The sequence below is a fragment of the Dermacentor variabilis genome, chromosome 1, assembly GCF_050947875.1.
Source record: "Dermacentor variabilis isolate Ectoservices chromosome 1, ASM5094787v1, whole genome shotgun sequence".
In the NCBI taxonomy this organism is placed as follows: domain Eukaryota; kingdom Metazoa; phylum Arthropoda; class Arachnida; order Ixodida; family Ixodidae; genus Dermacentor; species Dermacentor variabilis.
This window is the reverse complement of record NC_134568.1, coordinates 202,577,585-202,594,722: the sequence shown is the minus strand read 5'-3', so window position 1 is coordinate 202,594,722 and position 17,138 is coordinate 202,577,585. Positions and strand designations below refer to the sequence as shown.

At 45.9% G+C, this 17,138-nt stretch overlaps 1 protein-coding gene across 1 annotated transcript in view; it reads right to left on the bottom strand.

The window, feature by feature from the left end:
* Positions 1-7,369: 7,369 nt before the first annotated feature.
* LOC142591048 (large neutral amino acids transporter small subunit 2-like) overlaps positions 7,370-17,138 on the bottom strand; it is a 129,225-nt gene continuing 119,456 nt past the window's right edge. Inside the window, exons 9-10 of the mRNA XM_075703424.1 lie at positions 16,085-16,262; positions 7,370-13,630 (exon numbers count right to left, since the gene is read on the bottom strand). Of these exons, the coding sequence (XP_075559539.1) occupies positions 13,548-13,630; positions 16,085-16,262 (261 nt within the window). The 3' untranslated portion in view covers positions 7,370-13,547. The remainder of the gene's footprint in view (positions 13,631-16,084; positions 16,263-17,138) is intronic.

The following is a 17,138-nucleotide window of genomic DNA, read 5'->3' as shown; positions in this document are numbered from 1 at the left end:
AGTGCACTTGCCGGGCTACTGTCCTAAAGGGCGGCATCTGTAACGGTTGCCTTGCTGCCTCGTCTAGGTACTGCCCTCACATCAAGAAAGAGGTCGCAGTTCTCAAGCAAATGGTTCAGCACAATTCGTCACACAGGGAGGCTGCTGAAACGATCCAGCGTCGGCGTCACCGAACCTCCTCAAAGAAGGCAGAGACACGAAAGGAGAAGGGCCTTTCCATTGTAGCACCCACATTCTTCAGTCAGGCCACAAAGGGGCTGAACAGCATACGAAATTCAACTGAAAGGAATCTTTCTCAAGAAAAATGGCCTGCGCTTCCGAGCCAGCAACTTCCCAAAGAACAACAGATAGTCAAGCCCGCTCGGGAGCCTACTCCTGCCGCTGATGACACGCTCAAAGCTGATCGTCAAGTTCCATTCGAGTGATTTTGTCGAACCTTCGAACCACGTCTGCTCGAAGTGTACTGAAAGTACTGGACGCCTTAAGCCCAGTACTTGAATCTCTCCAATAGAGACATAGCCAACCATCGCCCATCCTTCCTAGAAGAAGTCAAGGCAGCGTCAATCATCCAGCGGAACGCAAGAGGACTAAAGTCACGCCTTTCAGACTTTCGTCAGTATATTTATTCTAATTTGTTCCTAATCATTGCCATATGTGAGCCTGACGTGTAGATACCAGTCAGATTATTGGGATACGAAGCTGTTATATCCACAACTTATGCATGCTGCAAAGGCATCGTTCTAATTCGTCGAGAACCGACCTATGTTCGTCAGCCAATTCTGCATCACGATGACACTAAAGATGTTTGCCTAACAATTAAAAAGGGCAAACTCATGTTTACACTAGTAGGCGTTTATATATCGCATTCAAGTAATTTTGATTCCAAAAGATTAACGAACATCTTGTCGGTGTGTCCTGCTTCATATATCATCATCGGAGATTTTAATGCGCACCATATATGGCATGGGGAAGCACAAGGAGAAATGCAAGAGGGGAAAGACTAGCAAACTTCGCCTGCAACCACGGCTCTTCACTCCTGAATGACGGCAGCCCAACGTTTACACGAGGCTTGAATTACGGCGGCTGTCTTGACCTAGCTTTCGTCTCGTTCTTTCACAAGATGTGTTAAATTGGTTTTCGATAGCGAGACACACGGAAGTGATCACACTCCCACGTACCTTATCATCAAAGGTATGTCCAGGTCCTTCCCGCGGAACACCATTCGATTAATTGAGTGGACTAATTTTATTTCTGCCATGGAAGATGCTTGTCGAGAGGGCTTGTCCTCTGGAATAGAGGAAACAATCAAGTCTGCAATGCGAGACGCCACGCACACGGTCACGGTTTCGTCGAAGCACACGGATTTGGATATAGAGTTGGAGTGGCTTCGTACACTCTGTCGTGGTGCGGGGCGGCTATATCGGCGTACGAAATCCATCGATGACTTTAGCACAACCAGACAACTACAAACGAAAATTCAACGTCGCATAGATAGATTGGCATATCTACGTTGGACAATGTTTTGCCAGTCACTAGACCCCCTAAAGCCACTTTCCAACATCTGGAGAACCATACGTGGTCTGCGTTCCCTCCCTGAACAACGCTTCCCATTCAAAGCGCTGGCGCTCTTCCAGAGGCAACTGGATGCTGATGTTGCAGAAGACGTATGCAAGGATCGTTGGCCGAACAACCGCTCCAAGATCTCCCTCAGTGACATCCCTGTTTCGCGTGACTGCCGCATGGATCTTCCTTTCACAATGGAGTAACTTGAAGAGGCTCTTGCTCTATGCGGGCGTTCTTCATCCCTGGGATCAGATGGAATGTCCTACCGCGCCTTGAACAACCTGAGTGAAGGTGCATGGACAGAACTGTTAGGTCTCTACAACGTATCTTGGCAAGATGGCATGGTTCCCGAAGAACGGAAGACAAGCCGCTTCGTCCCTCTCCTGAAGCAAGGCAAGTCCCCACTTGAACTCACCTCATACCGCCCAATAGCGCTCGCCAGCTGTGTGGGAAAGATAATGGAAAAGATGAACCTTGCCCGCTTGGAGTGGTATCTGGAACCTTACAACAGGTTCCCAAATTGCATGGTTGGTTTTTGTCGAGGTCGCTCATCAGTAGACAGCCTTGTTGATCTCACTACGTATGTCCAGCATCAAAAGTCATGCAAAAGATTATCTGCACCTTTGCTCTTGAATGCCAAGGGGGCATACGATAACGTATCTCACGAGGCTATCACCGATGCTCTTGAGATGGTTGGCCTAGGTGGTCGAGTTTTTCAATGGATTTCTTATTACCTTTTTATGAGATCGTTCTTTGCGTGTACCGGCGATGGTCAAACCGCACGACACTACACCTACCGAGGTGTTCCTCAAGGCGCTGCTCCAAGCCCCACCCTATTCAACCTCACACTCATTGGTCTCGTTGAACATCTGCCACCAACGATCAAGATATCAATGTACGCAGACGATATATGTATATGGACTTCAGGTGTGACACGTCTTCAGATATGTGCAGGGCTTCAAAAAGCTGCTACTCTGACAGCTATATACCTCCGCAACCAAGGTCTTGAAATCTCGTCACACAAATGTGCACTGATGACATTCACTCGCAAACCAATGATACCCTACGCCATCTCAATAAATGGTCATATAATTTCTTATAAGACTGACAGGTTTCTTGGCATAATCATTGATAGAGACCTCTCATGGAGCCCGCATGTGACTTACTTGAAACAGCGTCTGACAGAGAACTAGCTTTTCAAGTTTCTGGGCGAAAACACTTGGGGAATGTCAGTGCATGCAATGTTGGAATTGTACAGGGCTCTTCTTCTGGGCTTCTTGAGATATAGTTTGCCCTTACTGACCAACACTTGCCAGACAAATCATCGTGCTCTACAGGCTATTCAAGCTCACGCTCTCAGGGTTTGTCTTGGTTTACCAAAATGCACATCGACAGTGGCGACTATTCCAATCGCCCGGGACCAACCCATAAGAACACACATTGCAGTGGAAGTGTTGAGAGTGCACATTAGGCACTTTATCCGTGCCCGTTCCCCTCATCTGGCAACACTACCGTCAGAAAGGCCGCAGGCATCATTTTGTACAACTATTTAGGATTATTACACCCGCCTTAGATCCATCAGGCTTCCCCACCGCAACTAAGCCATTGATTCCTCTATGGTGTTCGGCTCGACCTGCAGTGCACCTCACCGTACCAGGAATCCAGAAAAAATCTGAGCTGTCATCACCTGCACCTAAATAACTCTGCTCCTTTTGCAGGAGAGGTACGCCGACCACGTACATATTTATACTGATGGATCGGCAACTCTCCAGTGCTTCTCTGAAGCCGTGGTTTTCCCAGCGAAAGGCACCACCATCAGTTTCAAGACGTGTCACCCAACGACACCGACGGCTGCGGGCTTGCAGCTCCTCGCGCTGCACTCCGTCTCGTCAGCGAAGAACAACCTCGAAGATGGTCAAGATTCAGTGACTCGAAGGCAGCACAGCAGTCTTTGCTATCAGCCCTGCGGCATGGACCACACGAACAAATGGTATTCGAGATTAGAGAACTCATCCATACCTTGATAGAGATAGGAGCCCACGTGACATTTCAGTGGCTTCCAAGTCACTGAGGCGTCATAGAGAACGAACAAGCGGATAACGCTGCTCGGTCGACTCTTCAAGGCAACGAACAGGAGCCGATACAGTTATCAAGGACAGATGCCACTAGAAAACTTCGAATGCTCACCCGTGATATCACGTTCTCCTGGAACGCAGGAAATTTTCAAAACCAGCTGCACAGCCTAGACTCCCCTCCTTGCATTCCAGCTGGACTCTGCCGTCGCAAAGCTACCCTGCTTGTCGAATATGGCTAGCGGTGGCCTTCACTAAGCCTTTTGCATTCCGAATCGTATGGGCCGACGATGCTTCGTGTGATGATTGTGGTAGCGAGGAGACCCTTCAGCACCTTCTCTGTGACTGTCCTCGCTACAATTTACAGATACGATCACTCGCAATCGCGATAGCGCGCTTTGACCAAAGACCTCTAACTGAGGAACTTATTTAGAATGCCGACATCACAAGCCATCGCAGCGGAGGGCGATGAGGGCACTGTTGCAGTTTTTAAGGGCAACAGAACTGGACAAGCGGCTGTAGCCTGAACAGATATTTATAGTGCTGCAAGTGCTACAGTGCTGTGCGGTGACGGTTTGCGGTGACAGTGATCAACTGTAATTGTATGTCTATGCTCCTTTCTTTCTTTATCTGTACTTTGCTATCACGTTACCTCCCCATCCCCTCTCTCCCCAGCGTAAGGTAGCAAACCGGATCTTCCCATCTGGTTAACTTCCCTGCCTTTCTTCTGTCTCTCTCTCTTCATCTGCTCCACAATTGCCTCTGAGAACCTACAGATTTGAGTCAGCGGCAGTTATAAGCTTTTCACTCCCTCCTACTGGCGACGACTCTGCCTGCTTCCGTTTGTCATCCTTTCCCGCGTGATTCGGATTTGATAAGGGGAATTGACGCCTGCGTCCCTACTTTCCCTTCGTGGTAGCTTCAAGGGAGGCGACCTTATTTCCAGCTGCCGTCAGTGCTACGCTGCTAACGCCACCTAACGGCGGGGTTATTCGGGCGCAAAAGGAAGTAGCCTGTTCCTCTTTGGCTTGGTGTCGGCTAGCTGCGTGGGCGTCTCACGCGCTCGCAGGCGGTTCGCGGGACCTCCTTTCGAAAGGCTTAGGAGCAGGGCACAGGAATGGACGAACACGACCGTTCGAACGCGCCACCGTTCGCGTGACCGTAGACACGAACAATTAGGCGTTGGTGTTCAGCGTGGGAGCGAACCTAATCGCTCGCTATCTGGTCGCGGCGAGTCGGACTTCCTCAATTTGTGCCGCCCCCATCGGCATGGTCGATGGTAATAATTCGGCTTGCTAGATTGGTGTAAAAAGCTGAATGCCCTTGTGATCGTCTGCACTACTGTGCTGTCATTCCTTAACCCAAGGACATGTTTGAGACACCGCAGAATAGACCTCTATGGATAGCATTTGTAGGTATGAAAGAAGCTTATACGACAACGTAAGACAGGGAATTACGGAATATTCTCAAGCACGAAGGCATATATGACGATTTAGTGCAGCTGCTGAGGGATATATATATATATATATATATATATATATATATATATATATATATATATATATATATATATATATATATATATAGAGAGAGAGAGAGAGAGAGAGAGACGAGTACAAATATTTACAGATACTTGTGAATGTGTGGCAACACAGCAATAAATCTAGGCCTTAAGTTTAGCACAAAGAAATCGAGAATTATAATCTTTAACCAAGAGACGAGTAATTACGCGACGTTAATTCAACAGCAAGTCATACCCGTAGCCATGTAATATATATACCTCGGTGAATACATAAACGAAGGTAATACTTGGTTAAGCACCCGCCAAGATAATCTGTAAATGAAAGGAAAGTTAAATGCAGCAACGATGAAACATAGAGCACTTTGCGGCCACAATATATATGAGGTGGTGCGTGGAATCTGAAAAGAAGTAATGTTTCCAGCGGTAACGTTCACAAATGCCATTCTGTGCTTCAAAGCGGACCTCTTGTCGGGTTTGGAGGTTAACCAAAGATCAATAGACCGATTGGCTTTGGGAGCCCCCAGTAAAACCACAAATGAGGCAGTCTAGTGTGACATGGGTTGGGTCTCATTTGAAGTCAGCGAACCGCAGAGCAAAATTAGTTTTCAAGAAAGCCTCAGGAACATGGATCAAAATTAATGGTGGCTGAAGTACACAAGGAGAAGCAGGAAAAATATTTTTATTGTGCAAGCGTTTTAGGAGGCCTTGCGGTGCGGAGCCTAGTCGTCGGCCAGAAGACCTTGTGCCCTGGCGGCATCTTCGGCGACCAGGACGACCCGTAGTTATTCTTCCAGGACCGAGCTGAGTAGCACGGTCGTCTTTGTCTCAGCGCTGTCATGTTACCTAGCTTCTTCCTGGGCGGCTGACCCAATTCATATGATCAATGTTAGCTTTTTCATTGCAAAATTACAAGTATCTGCACGTGAAAAGCACAGACACAGCATGAGGGAGCAGGTCAGGAAAATTGGCAACCAAGTACAGGGTATGTGAAAGTGCAAATACACAACCAGGAGTCATCAGAAAGAAAGTGAGTGAAACAGAGACAGCGAATTGGATGCAACGAATGGAAACAAAAAAGAGCATGGAGATTTACAAGAATGGGAAGATAGAAATTAGAAGGGAAATTTGTACAGAACAAAGGGCAGTGCCTTGCTATTTGAGGCTGGAACTGGTTGCCTAAGGACAAAAACATACTGGAGCAAAAATTCGCAACAAGATGTGTATGTTGCAGCAAAAATCCGGAGACCACTCAGCAAATCCTAATGGCATTCGAAGGGATTCACCAAGTGAGATCCGTAGTAACGTACACCTTCCAGAAGCCCTTGGATTCAAAGTGGACGGAAGCATCAACCGGTCAGCAATCGAGATAAGCAAGAGGCATTTAGAGTATTCGTTGAAAAAAGTTCACTGGCGATTACGATACTCCCGAATACGAAATTTGAGCGCAGCTGTATACGTTTTTTCATTTCGCGATATATTGGCTGGCGCGGACAATCTCATGCGGCAACTTGCAAACGGAGCGAAGTGTGGCGCGACTGCCTCGCTAATCGGGAGATCGCAAGAGGCAGCGCGTGGGTCACGCATGGGCGCGACTCAGACCTCCGCTCACGCCACAGAAAGACCTCCGCTCATGTAGCGCTCTGTTTCATATATGGTATCGGTGGCGTCATCGGTGAACAGACGACGCGCGCTACTCTGACGCCATCTCGTAGCCATCGTCGCCAAAGGGCCCGTATTGCGCGGCACTACGCTTCCCTTCTCACGCTTTTGCCTTATCCTCCTCCTCTTTCCTCCTCGCGCTCTCTTCTCTATCGCCATCTTTCACACGCGCTCCACGTTCGCTTTTTCATCCTTCGCTGTGCTATTTCGCTCGGTTACGAGGACGCCGAGGGACCACGCCGACGCACGCCGCAGGAACGGGAGCCTAAGAGCTGCGCTCTAAAAAGTAGCGAAGAGATTGATACGGCCGGATCCGTTGCAGGCACAGGTAGCGGGGAAAGGTAGATAAGTCTGGAGGAAGAAAACGAAAGGTTAAGGAGATATATACAAAAATAGTAGAAAGAAAAAAACGTGTATAGCATACCTGATTGAATCAAGCCGTCTAGGTGGCTGTCGATCACCGCCCCGTTTCAAAGGGGCTGCCAATAGATCACCATCATATCATCATCATCATCATCATCATCCTGAAAGCTGGATATGAAAGCACCCATAATAGATTTGTACAGAGAACAGTTTATTGGCCAAAAAGCGCTGTACAGGTTGTCTTCTGTCAAACCTCAAGCGAGCTTGCTTTCTAGTACCAGGTTGCGCAAAAAAGCAAAAAGGCTGCCAAGTATGTTCATTAGAAAATGTATATATATACAAGTTCCAAACCACACTGAGAAAGTGACATGAATAGAAAAGTTATTTCGACAGGCATTTGTAGAGCGCGAGACGTGGAATGTTGACTATACTACGAGTCGTTTTAAAAGTGACATGCAAAGTCACTCTCCAACGTGGTCGTTTCTTTGTTTTGCCTCTTTTCTCATCATTGTAGGTGCACGTTAACACAAATGAACACACGAACAATTTAAAGGAATGAAATGGATGAAAATGCAAACAGGAATGTTGTTGGGTCGCTTTTAAGAATTGTTTGAAGTAGGTGGTCCGTACAGATACTATAGACCAAAGTCACATGGAAATCTTAAAACTCTGGCCTTTAGTTAGCCACTAGTGTCAACCGATTCTCGAACTATACGCTACAACTGTCCGAAGTCGCAACGTTTGGCCTAATGCTGTTGCTAAATGCATAGTGAACCACACTCCGACGCGGCTAACAAAAAGAGTGAGGTGTGAACAAATGCTCTATATGATGTATTACATGTAATGTCGTTGGTTCACTTTATGACATAACAAAGCAAATCATATGACATTTAAGATACCAGTGGGGGGACACGTAACAAAAGAAAAATATATCAAGGTAAGCAGCCGTCCCTGCCTGATGTTGTTGGAACAATAGAATATGATGTACAGTACAGCGAAGCACAACTATTAAGTGCTTTTAAAAAAGTAACAAAAACGTCATGTAGCTATAGCCGAACGATGATAGGAAATGTGATTCAAGCGCAGTCGAGGACCCCAGTGCAGAAGACGTGACCAAATAAGCAGCAATACATATCCGCTGAAATGCCAAAGCACATGGGGAAACATTAGGAGGTATCTTGATGTCAATAACGTTGCTTCAGTGTAGACATTATCATTTAGAGGTGGGCATAGCTTTTCCTGTGCTTACCTGAAACATCGCATGCCAACCATTTTCCCAACCTGCTTTACATATAACATCTCAATATACCTGCATCACTTTCCTCAACGTAAACAACGATAACCATGCACATCAATCGTGTAACACTCAGTCAGTGACTAGTAGCCCGAGCAGAGAACAATTTCCTCCCGGCCTGCCGACGCAACTAAAATTTTGTACGTCCCAGTCACTGGCTGTAACAATGGACGAAAATGTAATGATCGAATTTGACTACTATCTTCTTTCAAAAGCTTCAGTGCTTGTTTTTCATTTACTAAAGACGCACATTCATACACTGCCTCACTACGCAAAAACAAACGCAAATGCTGAAAACTCTCTACGGACCACTGCGCTGGCGTTTAACTCCGCTACCAGCGTCGGCCCTCGTGTACTTTGAATAGATGCCTTTCTCAATAAAATAAGGTGGCACTTACTGGAGAAAACGCGCCGCTTCATTTAGAAAGAAAATGTGAAACTTCGCTGTTTCATAGCCAAGATGAAAATCAAACAGTCCACAGCGTACAGTACTTATTGGAAAATACAATTATGGCACACTCGATATTCTGCCCTAACAGCCCTAGCACTCATTTGCCACCTTCAGTGCTGGGTGACAGAAAAAACGAACCAGCATCAACCAATGCCTCAGGTGCATTACCACTGGGAAAAGACGAGCCAATGTAACTTGTATAAAAATCAACACAATAAAGTCGATATCTGGCACTACTTGCGCTACATTGCTATGGGAACGCAGTGTAATGTTCTGTACAAAAATTTGCCACAACTTATACTTCCTAAAGCATCATCATACTATATCACTGAGCGTCCATCGGCATTAATTTCCTTAATACTCTATTTATCAACAAGACTATTAAGAGCTCCTTGAGCCTTGAGCACCGAGGCAGCATCAAAAATATACTCGACTATGATATGTTGTGCCCACTGATTACTAAGGTGCCCGCACTTGCAAGCCTATCGAAAGGTATGCCATGATATCAAAAAAGTTAATTCTACTTTTCAACAACCTTATTGCAAAAGAGTGGTTGCAAAAATCTACAATAATCATTACACTTTCTTCCTTCTGAACCATGTATCACTTCCTCTATCACAAGTAACGGTATGTCTTGATGCATATTTAAATGAACAACATATGTTGCGTTCGTGTGGCACAGAGTAAAAAATATGTATAAAGTACACCGGCTAAAAGCCAGCACAACCAATCCCAGCAACAAACTTGAAGAACTGGAGGCTGTCAAACTGTTGGAAACACAAGATTTTATACTAGCAATTAAATACTATAAACAAGGTTTTAGTGTGTATTACATAGCCTCCAACAGCACGAAATGAAACGCGCAAAAAGGCGATCTAAACCTCCGTTTACACGCGCTATGGCTCAACAATTCTTTCTGACGTAACGTACTGGTCTTTTGGCAACCAAAAACTACCATATAGAATACATATGGCACTTGGCTTGTTACGCTATCATTACGCCGGCGTTTTATGACAACTTATTTGCACGAGATAAAAGGGGAATATTGAAATTTCCAATCAGTGCTGACCACATTCGTACTCAGCACAATCCTGCAATAACGATTTTGGAGAAAAGACATAACAAGCTAGTGGCCATGGTGCGCGCCGTATTCAAACGGCATTGGGAGAATTGACGCGGGATGAAACGCCTGGAAAACGCCAGAGTGACAAAGGTTCGTTTTGCGAGTCCGTTTCGGCAGGACACCAGCATTGGTGGACAACGTAAAAACTAAAACAACAAATGATTATAAGAGTGCTCAGTTCCTCGTCACGATGCCATGGAAACAAAACGACGTGAATACGAGACAGAACTGGCAGGCAATGGCAAAATTGCTAAGGAGAGATCTGAATCGGTGAACACACCGCACCAAGAAGCCGTACAACCTCAGACAACGAATATGTCCGTCAGTAGGCTTTGAGCGCAAAGAATGAAAACTAAGACAGCGTCTGGCCCCGAAATTTGTGAAGACTAGAGTCAATCGCATTTACCGTAGCATTCCCAGAGCCCTCGGTAATAAAGAAGTAACAATACCTGTCAATTTATGGGCACGTAAATTACACCCGTATCCGCGCGTAACATTATCAGACCTGGGGCGCTATAACGTAAAGCTATTCCAAATTTTTTCTATTCCAATTCTGCAATGAGCCTACTGCGATTGGTCAAGAACTTTTTTGGGACACCCTCACTTCGCCGGTCAGTCACATGACGTCACGCAAACCACGATAGCTCCCCATCTGATATGACGTGTGCACTCTGATTATGCATGATTGGGCTGAACAAAAGCAAAATAGTTATTTCTGATTCGACGCCTTTTCGCCCTTAGCCCTCGGCTATTGACCAAAGTTTTCGTGCTACACCCATTTCACCTGCCTCTCACGCGACATCCGAAAATCGCGGAAACTCACCGCGTCAAAGTGACGTGTACGCGTTAAAGATGCATTAATATGCCGAACAAAACTGAAATTTTCTCTCAATAGTCGCAGGCTGCCCCGTTCCGAAAGGAAAAAAAGATGGCTGCCGCCGATCGCTCAGGCAATGGCTACTCCCACCTCCCGGAGAGCATGGGTTTATTTGCGTACAATAAAGCTGTATGCTTGACCATGCAACGATGTTTTCGAGCACTTTCGGCACGTTTGCGACCTCGCTCAGCCAACTTTTCTTTGCTGAGGATCCTTTGTAGCGGCGTTCTTAACCTTCCGTTGCACGCCGCCACGATCTTCGACCAGCTACCGCAAGCTAAGTAAGGAAAAACGGACCAATCGCAGACGCCGGCACCACCCTTTTCATCCGGTTATCGATTTTCAGTGCACTGGCTCGGCCCCATCGAATCCCTATCCACTTGAGCGTGCTCCTCGCCTCTTATCACCCAATTACATAAGACAAGCCGCTCATTGTAGGCAATGTTACTCGCTTTTAAAGCAAACAAAAGTGACCTCCTATAAACGAGGAGAGCATTTGATTGGTCTGTTTAGACAACCCTGCGGGTCATCGCCCGATGCCTGCGTCGGCGGTTACGCAAATTTGACGTTAGGAGATTGGAATAAAAACATATTCAAATAGTTTTACGTTATAGGGCCCCTCGGGTGCTATAACGTACAACTATTCCAATCTGTTTATATTCCATTTCTGCCGCTAGTCATCCACGATTGGTCAAAATTTTTTTCGGGCCACCCCCATTCACCTCTCTGTAACGCGACGTCCCGAAAACTATGAAAACCATCACTTGTACACACTGATTATGCATGGTTTGGCCGAACAAAAGAAAGGAAAAGCTTAGATTGTGCGCCTTTTTCGCCGTGAGCCCTACGCGAGCGGTCAAGAATTTTCGGGCTGCGCCCGCCCACTTCGCCTGTCTATCACGCGACGTCAGAAGAGTGCGAGAACTCACTACGACACCTTAACGTGTACGCACTAAATATTTATTACTATGCCGAACAAAACCGAATATTTTTTTTTCGGTATAGGCGGAGGAGACTGGCGCCGTTCCGAAAGGAATAAAAGTTGGCTGCCCGCCGATCGCTCTAGCACTATAGCTACACGAAGCTGCCGAGGAAAATTTTTCTGAATATAAGAAAGAACTGTTCGTTGCCAGTAGAACGTTGTCGAGTACTTTCGGTATGTACAATACATCACTCTGCCAACTCTCCTTCGCCGAGAATCCGTTTTAGCGGAATTTTTAACATTCTGGGGGAGTTCCACACCACCGCAATTTTCGAGTGGCCGCCACAAGCTAAGCAGCGGGAGAGACGGACCAATCGCAGAAGCCAGCACCGCATTCCTTATCCGGTTATGTACTTTCACTGCGCTAGCTCAGACCCACCGAACCTCTGTCCACTTGTGCGCTCTCCTCGCGTCTTGTCAGCTAAATAGATAGGAAAAACCCTGTCAAGGTAGGCAGTGTTATTTGCTTTCAAAGCAAACAAATGTGACTTCCTATGAACGAGAAGAGCGTTTGATTGGGCTGTTCAAACAATGCTGCGGATCACCGCCCGATGTTTGCGTCTGCGGTTACGTAAATTTGACACCAAGAAATTGGAATAAAATCAGAATGCAGTAGCTTTACGTTATACGGCCCCTGTCTAACGCCACAATCAGTGCCGTCTTTTGATCATGCCGATTAGCAGGTGACGTTTCAGGTGACGCGATGCGCGTAACCACTGACGACTGTAAACGGAGGCGTTGGCGTGCACGCGGTGACGGGAAAGCGATCTCTGGCCGGATGCTAGGGGAGAAATTGTTTTCCTTTCGCGTAGACAGCCGCCCGCATAAGCTCGACTACACATCGATTGCCTTTAGGAGTGCGAGATACTGCGCTCCGAAAGGCAGCACGTATAATTTTTGCGTGGATGAAGCGTTTTCTTTGATTTGACACCATCGCCCAAGGGCCGGACGTTCGTTCACGGCAACGCAGCAGCACTCAGGGCATGACGAAGTGACAATTTGTTTTTGGAACGGCAATCACAACTTAGTGAAGAGCCGCAGTACCTTCCGAGAAATAAAAGCACTCCCGACACTCAAGCTAAATATCATCCCATCCTTTCTTACTTGAGTTAGCTTCTCCAAGATTAGACTCAGCAGCAATCAGGCAATTAAACAGAACTTTGTGATAAAAATCTACGCTATTTCTTAAAAGAGTAACGCCTACTAATTCGCACATTCTACTCTATCAGAAAATGGTAGAGACTTCCTGACGTACCAAGGCACTGCAAGACGAGTAATCAACACACGACAATACCTTTTCGAGCTCATTTACCTGCAAATAAAAAATGAAGTTTGACTTGTTACTACCGTCACCATTATGTTCTAGTTCCTCCAGTTCACCATGTCAGTTTGCACGCAAGTTTTAGGCACGCTACAAGAAGTTAACCCATTTCTTTCTCGGTATAGCAACATTCACTAATGTTTGGCTGCGGTAAGTATTTTAACAATCTGCCAAAAATTAATATACGCCGGTGTTTTCCCTGCTTTTGACGTCGTTATTCCCACACTGAAGGGACACGGGTACAGTATGGGGACACACACTGCCGTAAATGAGCTGAATGGTCCTTTAGAATTAGGTTCCTGAAAGCAAGATTGCAGCCTTCAGGATTCAACTTCCAGAAGTTTTTCTTCTTGTTCAGGATATATGACTTCCAGATACTTCTGCATCTCTATTGTCATAAATGCTGAAAAAAAAAGGCGGGACACATGTTAGTATTGCAACTTTTTTGTAATCGTACTTCTATGTCGAAAAAACAGATTTAAATTGAAGTGAATACATCCAATCAACGGAAAATTTCACTTTTTGATTGGTGATTGCACACGAAAGTTCTTGCACACGAACGATTTTTTTATATATATCAGGGGCCGTATTTCGTAAGGATTCTTCGTACGGACGATTCTGTTCATTTATCATTCGTTCCAAGGAGTGGCCAATACCGACGACGGCGGAGGCAACGAAGGCTAAACAGCATGGAAAATAAAAATAACCATTCTATATTATGAACTCAGGGCTTGTATTCATAAAATATGTTTTACGTAAAAACGTTTAGTATCGTTTAGAAGCTAGCCATCGGTCTGATTAAGAGATCGTCGCCGGGCGGAAGGCCAATTCCAGAGAGCAGTTGTGTAAGTCAGGTTTGGTGAATACGGACTCCTGGGGCTAAATTCACAACAATTTTCATTCGTGAAATCTGTCGTCCTTCCCCGCTCGCCTTATATATGACAGCCGATGCGTGTTTTTGCGAACTGCTCTAGTGTACGAACTGCTTCGGAATACAATAACATGTCCTCCGGGCTCACATGCAAATCTTTTCTTTCGTAAGAGCGGTATGTCACTGGCCGGTCGTCTTCGTTAATAATATGTTTGTTATTGTAACTACACTGCGCCTCACAAAATATATGGACAGACCATACATATTACACTGAAGCCCAAAAGTCAATGCCTGCCGCATATGCGCCCAGAAGCTAGAACACCCTTCGTGGTGTCTAGACGGAGCTTAAAGGGACCGACGACCGACGTTTAAGGACCCAGTTTTTTACGACGCAACAAAAAGCTAATCCTTGGAATGTTTATACCTGCAGCAGCTACTTCCAAAAGCGCATGAAAATTTTGTAAGTCAGATTTTTCGATCTAAGCAATGTTTAAAAAAGTAGGAGCCCCGACGCCAGCAGCACTGAATAGTGACAGCGATGTTGATTTTCTGCTTCGCAAATTGAGAAAGTAGAACGATAGGTGGTTTTCGCAGGAGTGAGTGCCACTTTCGCTAACCATCCGTATTTTGACCATTTCAGCCACTTTTGAAAATAAAAATCGACTACAATAAGTGTGCGTTCCTGTAAAGAGCTTTCTTAATTTTCTTGCGTTTTTTTTTTCTAAGTACACTCCTGCGTCATGGCTTGTCCCTGACGTCCTTATTCTGCCGATGGACAAGGCAAGCCATCCGAAATGAAACGAAACTTTTGCAAGAGACGGCGCGGTAGCAGCACACGCGATTTAAGTGTGTTGACATTCGGAAACATGTCGTAGCTCGAAAAGCTCAGCGATTTGTCTATCAGAAATTCTAGTTCGCGTGCGAGAGAAGAACCTAAATCCGTACTAACAAGCACCTAACCGCGATGTTTCCACAAAGAGCGGCGAAAGTGGGGATCGAGATTTCGAAAGGGCCCCATCACTGCAAGCCATAATGAGAAAGAAGCGCCACTTTTCTACTCACAACAATAGAAGGTTTAGCTATGCGATGTAATATACAAAAAAAAACAAGAAAGAAACTAGAAAATCTTGTAATAAATTACGTATCGCATTCTACTATTTTAAAAATGCCCACGAGCCACATACACTAAGGTCAAGTGATAAAGCATCCTACTTGTGTTATTGCCACGTGGGGCACCAAACGTCATTTTTCGCGGACTGGTTGTGACGTATTAAAAATAAAAATCCTCGTTTAATGAGGAAAGCGGTACTCGTTTCCGTTAATACAAGACACGGTCTTTCCATCAGCAGGGCTATCTCGATCTGTGTACAAAACGTTTGCCTGCCCCTTTAAGTTGTCACATTGGTATATTCTTCAAGCATCATCTCGCACGTATTTTAGCCTGCTGTCTTCCATTGCTTCTTGATAGCTTAGGGAAGATTGTTCTAGGAGGAGAGGTAACGCTACGTGCACTTCGTTCTTATTTTTCACTTTTGCCGCATACTGTGTTGTGGTTTGTATACCACAAATAGTTAAGTTTTAGCACAATAAGGGAGTGGACTATCGGAGCGCTATTACGTCGCGAGGGCAATGGTGGGCTGACCAATATCAGATGCACACGATGTGGGTAGCACAGTCACGCTGAGATTACCGCTGTTTGCTATAATGGCCCATTACAAATAAAGGTCTCACTTCCAGCAGCGCCATTCGATCAGAAGGTCATCCTGTCAGTATCGTCGCCCGTTACTGCCTAATTGTGCTATCTATGCGGGCGCAAGTTCACTCAGAAAACAGCTTCTATCTTTGATGTACTTCATCAGTTGTCTGCGCCCTTCTATTCGTGTTCAGCTTTTGTAAAGTCTTTAGGCACAAAAAGGCACGAGCAAAACAAGTGTAATTCACTGAAGTTTCATAAACATGCGCAACAATAACCCATGCTATGCTTACCAGAAACCTTTCGGATCACTTTGTTTTTCGGACTCCAAATAACGAAGACGTAGTAAGCTGGAATGCCAGTGATAAGAATTACAAGGCCCATTCCAGTCTCCGTGGGGCTGGCATACAAGGGCATGAACGTAAGGAAGGTGCACATGGCCAGGAACACAATGGGGAAGATAAGCGGAACCTATAAGAGGTTGGAGAAAGGAAGAAATATAATGAAGATGCGGCGTACAATAACTCTAAGCCAAAGGCACACAGGGTTTTCAATCTCGCTTGCGTGAACGATTTCAAGAAAGGCACAGTTTCGCCCGAAAGGCGAACCATTGATTGCTATAGCAAATTCTTAGACAGCTGTACAAAATATTAAGGATATCAGTTTTATCGGCCGTATAAACTGATGTTAACATCCGCTTACTAACTTTAGCAAACATGGTGTGACGTGCACACAGGCAAACATGAACACATTTTACTCGATGACCGCGAACACTCGCTTTCAGGATGCCGACGTGATGAAGAGCGGCAGCAGCGGCAAGCGAATTTCCCTTCGTGCTGCCTCTCGCTTCAACGCGAACCAGTCCCGTGAGGACACAGCGTACACGAAGCCATTAGCTATCCGGGTGCCCTAGCCTTTGAACACAACTCATATTACCTCCAAGACAGGGGGCGCGCCATGGAGGAAGGAAAATACCAGGAGGGAGTGTCACGTGACAATTTTGAAGCCTAGTCATATAAATTTAGAGGAATGGTATGATGGCAAATAGGCCCTCAGATGATAGGCAAGCGGTCGCTTTAGTCGGCTCGCTGTGGTTGCGTCTGCCGCGGGGGTTTTGGAATATGCGTACATAATTGGCGTGGCAAACGCACGCCGAGGTTGAGTGAAGAAATTCAAGCGTGTGAAGCAGTTGAGTCTGTGTTAAGTCAGTCAGGTAAAGCACCGGACCCCCACGCGGCTCGCCGCGTAAGCAAGCCGCAGACAGACGCCAATGCAGTAGCGAACGAAGGCGTCGGCATCATGCCCAACAACCCGCCAATACCACCTAAAGGACGACAGGTCGCGTTT